The sequence below is a fragment of the Aplysia californica genome, unplaced genomic scaffold (assembly GCF_000002075.1).
Source record: "Aplysia californica isolate F4 #8 unplaced genomic scaffold, AplCal3.0 scaffold00058, whole genome shotgun sequence".
Taxonomy (NCBI): domain Eukaryota; kingdom Metazoa; phylum Mollusca; class Gastropoda; order Aplysiida; family Aplysiidae; genus Aplysia; species Aplysia californica.
This window is the reverse complement of record NW_004797328.1, coordinates 1193127-1202579: the sequence shown is the minus strand read 5'-3', so window position 1 is coordinate 1202579 and position 9453 is coordinate 1193127. Positions and strand designations below refer to the sequence as shown.

Genomic DNA, 9453 nt, shown 5'->3' with positions numbered 1-9453 from the left:
GGAGGGGGTGGAGAGGAATAAGGGAGAAGAGAGGGGGAGGGTGTTTGGGGGATGGAGCGAAAAAAAGATAGAGGGAAGGGAGCAGAGGTGAATAGACGAATAAACAGGGAAGATGGAAGGTAAAGTAAACAATGCACTTGCTTTAGGCCCCCTATGGACACAATTTAGATTTTGATCATTTTGGAGGCAACATGGGGATTACTATCTGATATAAGTGCCGAAGAATAGAAGTTTTTAGTAAGAGTTTTACGGCACTTGCAACACAATAAGGTCATATAAGTGTCGAAGAACAGAGGTGTTACAAGAGAGTAACAAACACAAAAAAGAAGGAGGAGAGACCAGGACAATAGATGTTCGCTAGGAAAGAAGGAGCAAACCACACCAGAGCACCCGCCAACCACCCACGAAGAATAGAAACATTACTACTAGAGTAACAACAACAACAAAAATCCTCGCCCTCTCCAAAGAAAAACAAAACAAACAAAAAACAAACAAACAATAAAAGCCCAACCGAACAACAAAAAAGAGAAAAAGAAAGAGGATAGGTACAATAAGGACGATAGATGTTTGATAAGAAAGAAGGAAAAAATCACACCAGAGCACCCGCCAACCACCCACGGTCCGTGAGTGTGTGTTGACAGCGTGACTCACCTTCCTGGAGCGCGCGAGCGGCGTTATGACCGGGTGTTTGTGTTTGTTTTTATGTATGTGTGTGTTTGTTTGTGCGTGTATGTAAGAGTGTGAGTGTATGAGTTTATGCATGTGTGTGTGTGTGTGTGTGTGTGTGTGTGTGTGTGTGTGTGTGTGTGTGTGAGAGAGTGAGTGTGTCTCTGTGTGTGTGTGAGTGTGTCTACTACTTGACTCACCTTCCAGGAGCGCGCGTGCGGCGTGATGACGGGGTGTTTATGTATGTGTGTGTGAGTGTGCCTATATGTATGTGTGTGTATGTGTGTGTGTATTTGTGTGTATGTCTATGTATGTGTGTGAGTGCGTCTACAACTTGACTCACCTTCCTGGAGCGCGCGTGCGGCGCGATGACCGGGTGTTTGTGTATGTGTGTGCGTGTGTATGTGAGTGTGTGTTTGTGTATGTGTGTGTGTCTATGTATATGTGTGTGTATATGTCAACAACTTGACTCACCTTTCTGGAGCGCGCGTGCGGCGAGATAACCGGGTGTTTGCTCATCTCGATGTTCTCCTCCTGCAGCATGGACCAGGTCGGCGGAACTGACGTCACAACACCCACGTCTTTCTGGATGACCGGGATGCCGTCCTGTGGAGCGGTGGTCGTATTGAAATCGAAATAGCGATATATTCATAGTTTTACACATATCGATATCTTATCGAAGCAGTAAGAAAAATATCGCTATCTCGATATTTTCATATGACCACCACTCAGAGATAGAGATAGAGATAGAGACAGAGAGAGAGAGAGAGAGAGAGAGAGAGAGAGAGAGAGAGAGAGAGAGAGAATGTGTTGATAAGTGCTTTTGTGTATGTATTTACCATGTCGCAACAAATTTCTCTTTGTGGAAATCAAATTAAGGTTATCTTATTTTATGAACCTACAAGTTTTTGCAACTCCTTCATTTTCACAGGGTTCTCCAACAACTGCCTCTTAGACTCTTCCTCTTTGCGCCTGAAATGGACATAAGAGAGATATTATGAATTTACAAATGTTTTCTGATTGGACATACTCACTGGATACAATCAATGTACCTATATGATTTTATGTTTTAAGCCCATCCATAAATACCAAAATTTTAAAAATCCATATTTTGATTAATTTGGTCTTCATCTTTATCCTGACAACTAGACCAGGCGCTCTGCAAACAAAATTGCATCCTTGCGTTTCATAATACACACGATATATCAGTACCACAACAAAGATCAAATCATTATCACAGCTCACTTAATGGCAAACAAGGGATCCTCTCTCATCTTAGCAGCCATATCCAAGGCAATATTTGCCTTGATTCTTTCTCCAAAAATAACACTTGCATCATCTGCAGAAAAAAGAGTAGCATATAATAAAATAATTTCTTTCAAATAAAGATTTTGAAAAAGCATTCTACTGGTCCCCTGCATTTCTGCATTATACTCGATACAATTGGTTGAAAATATACAAAGATCACAAACACATTTTTCAGCTGATGAATGGCTTTTGTAAAGCGCCAGCCACAGTACTTCTCGCTCAGTTACCCTGTTCAAGAAGATCTATACCCAAGTGTCACCATAGTTAAAATAAAAATATTATGACAAGTTCTGTAATACATTGAAGTTCATGGATAAGAAATTTTCAGTAGGAATATAATGACTGATACATCTCCTTTAAGATAAAATGAGGAACACTGTGGCACTGACAGGTATATAAAGCACAGGGAAAGTCTATGACGAAAGAGTTGAGTGATGTACGAACAAGAAAAAAATAGGTTTATCTAGTGGCGCACTATGGCCATTGCGTTATAAAAAATGTCATAACGTTTTACATAAAATGTCTGTTACTGCGCAGACTTTTCATAAACTGCAACTCAATAACACAAGAAACCCCTAAAAAAAACCTTGAAACAAAATCAGAGTAAGTTTCATTTACAACAAACCTTCTTTCTGTTCAGTCTCCCCCTCAACATGTTTGTCTATTCTTTTTCCCAGAAGGTACTCTTCGCTGTCAGGCTTTTCACCTTTGTACATCCATGAAACTCCATCTCTGAAAACAAAATGATTTTTAGTCCTTGTAAAGGTGTGGATGGTCAATATCAAACAGGATAGACCATAGATACCATAAATATAATACAAGACACAGAACTTTAATCAAAAGCTCTCCTCAGGAATGAACAGTAGAGTAGTTTCCCTTGTATGGCACACAATATCGTTACACCAAAATATTATTTTCCAAACTACAGTAGAACACGCCTATAGTGGGACTTTTGGCTCCAGAAGAAAAATCCCGCTGTAGGTTAGTTCCCGCTATAGGAATACAAAGGGACATTACTGAAAACATTTTAAAAATCCACATGATTACCTTCCTTCCATATGAATAAAATTTGCGCTTTAGGTTAGTCTTTCTTATCTTGTCAATTTCGTTGATTATCTCGGCCTTCAATTCCAGTGAGAAGCATTTCCTTTTGTCTTTGTTGGAAGCTATCTTTTCCTCGGTTAGCTGCTTGTGTTGCCTATCATACCGGTAGGCCTACAGTAGAACTGGTGAAGTGGATGTGAGCGTATGCCTGAGCATCAATGATCGCAATTCAATGGCATATCACTTAAAATTTTGGAGTAGCTCACATAACGCATCTCTCCGCACCATCTTTCTCTGCCACCTGACCCACCTCACTCATCACTGGACAGGCCAATCACAACGTCGCACTGCTGACTGCCCGTTTGGACACCGCCTACAGCCCCACACCCCCCAACCTTCTTCCCCACAGCTAGAGCTCGCTCGATCTCTCCCGCTGTATCCAAGTTCACGCCTTTCCTTGCCCCGTTAAACCCGAGCACAGGTAATTGAGTTTGCATAGAAAAAAAAGGAGGATTCCGGTAAGGTCCCGCTGCAGCGGGTGACGCTACAGTCATGTTCTGCTGTATAGATCTACATCACTTTTGGAGTGGTTCACTTAACGCGTCTCTCCACACCATCTCTTTCTAGGCCTACTGCCTGCCCCACCTCTCTTATCATTGGACTAGCCAATCACAACGCCGCACCACTGACTGCCCGTTTGAAGCCTGCCTACAGCCCCCGCCCCCCAAATCGAGCGAGCCCTCCCGCTGTATCCAAGTTCGGGACTTTCCCTGCCGCGCTATATATCCAAGCATAAGTAATTGAGTTCACACAGATAAAAAAAGTGGGACTCCGGTAAGTTGCCGCTATAGTCATGTTCTACTGTATATAACACTGTTACAGTCCTCAAAGCAGACATTAAAACAAAACATAGGGAAAGATATTTTCTTCTCAGTGCAAAATTCTTGACAATATTATATTAACAGTTTCACAAAATAGTATGGAAATACAGATTTCTCAAAAGTTACTGCTGTTTTTGGTGGTTCAGATGTTATCATACTCCATTTAAATTAATGGCAAGTCTTAAATTGCTTACTAAAAATAAGCTGCAGCAGTAAAACTATTGCCCAGAGCATTCAATGTTTCCTTGTAAAAACTCTTTTCATCTTCCACTATAATTCATTGAGACATGATAAAAAAAACATCAACTGAGATTACAATGGTGTCGCTTCATGAGTGATTTAAGTTGCAGGACACAATAATTCACTTTTCAAAAGGATAATACAATATGGGAATAATATTTTATAAGCAAAATAGTAAAACAGTTTTTATACAAAATTATTTACCCTGTCTCTGTTCTCAAGGAAGCAATCTTGTGGCGCTCATCTGCATCCAACTTCTCCATCACTACTATTGAGTGTCGATGTTTCTAAAAACAGATTACAAATAGAAAGTGAAAAGTGACTTTATGCAGTTGCGAGTGCAGTAAAATCTTACTAAAACTAACTATCGCTAACCCTGACCCTACCCCTCTATTCTACTCTGTCTCATAGTGGTCACTCGTTACGGAAGTCCCCCCAAAGACTTAATTCAGTACTTTCATGCTTCAGTTTATTAAAAAATGCCCCAAACAAGGTGATTTACACTTTTCTGTGTCTGCCCCTCTAAGACTTATGCTACTCCTGTCACTACCACCACACCCGACCAAACTAAGTCTCAAAAGTTGGTTGTTAAAATAGTGATGCATATTTTCATCTCATCGTCAAAGCAGGGAATATGCTACAATGATGTGCAAATTTTTGTGTATCATCAAGTACTTTGAATGAAAATATAGCCTGAGAAAGCATTTCTTGTCCTAATGGTTAAATTTAGTGGAATTACAAAATGTATGTGGAAAATACCAAAAATTCGAGCGGTCAAAACGTGACATTACAAGATGGTAATTTTAATGAAGTGAAACTTTATGCAGGAAAGGAAAATGCTAACCATCTCATGTTGTTTCTGTTGTAGGTTGAGTGTTTAAGAAAAGCACGCATTTTGGCGATAAACTGTAGGGCAGAAAGCCCCAGACTGGGTGACAACTCTAGTGACAGGAATGGACATGTTTCTCGTCATTTTCCTGTTCTATTTTAAGCCTATTTAATGATGAAAAAAGAAAAGACTTTTAAAGAGATGAATAAAATGGGCATTACTTCAAGTCGAAAGGGGTTATTAAACACACTTGTTGAGTTGTCTTCACTCGTTGGGATATTATAAGCAAAAAAACTTCCTCATCGCAATTTCTGTCATTTCATCATGTCCTTTCATGACCCTGTATTTTGTTTCTCGGCTTTGCTACCACATGTTTTAATAAACTAACTACTTCCATATAAATGTCTCCAGGTGAGACTGAGCGCACATTTTTGTTGATGGAGGACCGGGGAGGAGATTAAGAGGTACTAAAGTTTTTTGTCATCACTTTCCTTATCATCATGTCCGTTTCAGATCTATTAAATTGTCAAGTCCGGTGGCTAAACAAGCCATGGTCTCGTTAAATCTAATAAAGCATGGTTTAGTTTCTGTGTAAGAATCAGTTGCATAAAATAGTGCTTGATGATTCAAAAATAAATCTGAAATTTAGAGATAGGTCACACATGGACATAAGCAATGAAGGAAAAAAATTCATGTCATCCTCATGTCCATTACATTCTCATCAGCTTTTAGTTGTAGAATATTGCAAAATTCATTACTGCTTAGAAGATAAAAGTAAAGGAGGCACATCTGAATGAATTTTAATCCTTCACCACGGCTGTTCAGTTTCACTCTCCGAGCGGCGCACTTAGTTGTAGCCCGTCTGACCCTTCTGACCCCTGTGACCCCTCGCGGAAGGTAATAAATCTCGACGCGTTACGCCACTTCCACCGGCCTATCCCTAGATCTGACCGCTCCGCGCGGTAAGGGTACAATTTCCAGAAATTAACTGGAATTTACAACATAGTACTCCCTTTCTCCATCCCGTAAACCTAGGAGTGTTGTATACTAAATAAAAGCTCAGCATCTCCTCTATAACCCGCAGTTTGAAACCAGTTTCTATCTCGTTTTATACTCCCTTGGGATACCTATATACTACCACTGTTGTACAGCTCTGTGTTATTGAAGTTTTTGGATTTAAAAGAGAATTTTGATAATTCGAGCCGACAATTTTTGTTTTAACCTTCATATTTCTTTTTATAAATCTATTCTCTCCATTGTGCTGAAAAAATCTCAGAGTAGGAGCTAAATTTCCATGAACTAGCGCACTTTATGTGACTAGTCTAGTGCAACGCTCAGTGCAAAGAAAAACTCTGTGAAGCGGGAACTTGCCGTCTGACTTTCTTGTGTGTTTATAATTATTGAGCCTTTTAACATCAAAGATGGAACACTCTTATAACATCCACTTTGAGAATTTAAACAAGTTGTGTCGTACTTGTGGTGAAAGAAGTTTAAAAACTAAAGTTTCTCAGCAGCGTCGATTTTTGTGTAAAAACTTTAAGTTTGACTTATTGCAATATTATAGACTGAACATTGACAACGACACAGCCGACAAGCATTCCAACACTCTGTGCAGGAAATGTGGCTCGCGAATATACACACTACGGAAGCAAATTACAAATGCGGCTTTGAAGGCCGCACAGAAATGTGTAGAAGACAGTGCCTATGTTTGGTCCGCTTACGACGCAAGCATAAGCATTAACGAGTGCTCTGTGTGTGCTCGCTATGTTAAACTTAGCAAAGGGTGCATTAAAGAGCGCATTCCTTTGCTTACGGAAGGACACGAGTTGCGTTCTCCGCCCACCGCTCGTATGGCAGTGGAGTCTGCAAGCATAACGGATACCCCCACCCCAGATGTTTCCACTGTAAGTACAGGCGATGGTGCTCAGCCCTTTACCACTCAATCCATTGACAGCACATTTACACATACAGACGAAGACTCATTTTACATTTCACCAGAAACTCATATTTTGACATCCACACCTAAAACGAAGACGAAACAGTTCACAGACAGTACCAGCTCCCCATTAGTCAAACATGAAACGACAATAGAGTCAACACTTTTGAAATCTGACACAGAGCCACTCACACCGTTAGAAGAAAAAGTTGCTACACATCTGATCAGACGAAAGCTTAACACATCTCAGACGAAAGGACAGTTGAGGTTCAAAACAAAAGGACAGCCATTAGTGTTTCAGAGGATAGTCACACACAGAATATCATCTGACTTAGCATCTCTCGCCATCTCTCACACAAATATTGTACACCCGTCAGAACACATTTCCATTAGCGCAGACATCGATTCATATCTAAAATTATTCCGCAAGTTATTTCCTCACACAGTGTCACCAAAAATACACATGCTAGAGCGCCATTGCCTGCCATTTATGAAAGCCTGGGGCTTTGGCCTTGGCATGCTGGGCGAACAAGGGGGGGAAATGCTCCATGCCACAATCGCCAGAGTGGAAAAGAGAACAGTCGGCATAAAAAGCAAACAAAAACAACTGAAAGCTGTGTTGGAAGCACACCGACTACAGACATCTTCAGATTTGAAGGCCGCACTCCCTGAGCCGGCGGAAAAACGCAGGAAAAAGTAAACAGGACTACAAGACGATTTAGACGATTCAGACCATTCACGGATAAAACATTAGTTCCTAAACAGTTTTATAGTAGTATGTTTATCAAAATATTGACTATAGTAACATCAATTCAGCTGTGAAGGTGTAAAGAACGGTCTTCATTCTCATGTGAAAAGTACTCGTGCGTTGGCTGGACTCAACTGTTTTCCCACTCACTGACAAGACTGTGTGCATTAATCAACAATAGCAACAAGACTTTTTGGTCCTACCTCATAAACGTAAGTGTGTTTGAAAGTTCAAAGTCTGACTGTGAGCTGAAAATGAAGACTGTAACAATCTGTCGGTCCATTTATTTTTAATTATTTTTTAAAAAACATTTTTGTTTGTAATAACCGATCTATGATGAAAGCCACTTTCCCCCTCTTTTAAACAACACTTTCTTTTACTTCTCCGTGATAAAAATAATACTGTCGTAAACTACACCTTCGTCTTCATGTGATCATTTGGTTGTTGTTTCATTGACTTTCTCGGCTTTCATAAGAACTGGTGTTGTTTTATGTGTACAAAACATAACATCGCGGGGGAGCCGCTGACCGCGAGGCCGAGTGCCCGCAGGTAGCGTAACCGGGGCGTGACCTCGTCTCGGAGGTCAGGTCGACCGGCAACTAAGAGATCCTGAGTGGAACAGCCGTGTCACAGGAGCAAAAAAGGAAAAATTGAAACAAAATGGATGGACATGATCAATGACAAAAAGTTTACAGTTTAATGTCATCATCATGTCCACATCGAATATCACTCTATTATAAAATATTTCTTCATCAGATTTTTTCTGCCAATCATATTTATATTTAAACTGTAAGGTATACTTGTAAAACCTATTTTGAAGCCTGGGTATGCTTTTCGAAATGCTCAAAGGATGAAGGGATAAATGGACATGATGCATGACATGTTTCTTCTTGTCATCACTTCATATGTCATGTCCATTGCATATCTCTGCGTGCTCACCAACCTATGGCAACTTTTCTGTTTGTCTAAATCATGTCTCTGGATAAGACAATCAAATGACTTCATGTGGGTTCAAGAGAGTTCTTCAGACTTCATTAGTTATCAAATAAAAGAGAAATTTACATATCAAACATTACAGACATGATATATGACAGTAATCCGAGTGGAAATCTGACAGATAATTTTGGTACAGTTGGTCTACTTTGATGTTTTTTGCCTTGATTTGCCCATTTCTATTATCATCCTGATGAATTTTAGACAAATCCTATAGAAACTTGCAAATTACAGTACACTTTATTGTGTCATCATCATGTCCATTCAATAAGTGCTGACTGCCAGAAAATAGAACATTACGAAAAAACGGTCAGACTTTTTATCTTAAATTCAGGACATAATGAAACTTCAGCTTACTGTTGATAAAATGAGATTGCTTTTGGTTTAGTTAGATTTCAAAATTCATCTTTTTGTCACACTTTCAGGACCAACTTTCGAGACTTGCTCATATATATATATATATATGAGGGGTGGATGTCAACAGAGAAGTCCAAACGGGGAATCAGGCTTACTCTGCTCATCTCTCTAGCCTAAACAGTACAAAGTCTGCTTCGACTATCAAGGCACCCCAGAAATGGCAGTTCACAAGAGAGAGACAAACATAAAAGAAATAGATGAAAATGACGATAGTAAGGATGACGAGGAAAGAAAAGGCAGCAGTTCCCCCTATGTTGTTCTGGCACAGTATGAGCACGACATTGATAAATCAGCCCATTTACAATTCTACAGTGAATAAAAACATGTCTATATCCCCCCTTTGGGAATGGTTTAAAGATACTTCAGTCGGCAGCACTGCCCAAGGGTGGGG

General features: G+C 40.0%; 1 protein-coding gene across 5 annotated transcripts in view; it reads right to left on the bottom strand.

Moving 5' to 3' along the window:
* LOC101847411 (pre-mRNA-splicing factor CWC25 homolog) overlaps positions 1–9453 on the bottom strand; it is a 25664-nt gene that overhangs the window by 9463 nt on the left and 6748 nt on the right. For 4 of the 5 annotated variants that reach the window (XM_005093122.3, XM_013079635.2, XM_013079636.1 and 1 more), the window contains exons 2-5: positions 4344–4426; positions 2600–2706; positions 1912–2005; positions 1569–1638 (exon numbers count right to left, since the gene is read on the bottom strand). In XM_005093122.3, coding sequence (XP_005093179.2) covers positions 1569–1638; positions 1912–2005; positions 2600–2706; positions 4344–4426 — 354 coding nt within the window. Of the gene's footprint in view, positions 1–1568; positions 1639–1911; positions 2006–2599; positions 2707–4343; positions 4427–9453 lie in introns of those variants that run through there. The other variant, XM_035968419.1, reaches the window with a different exon arrangement.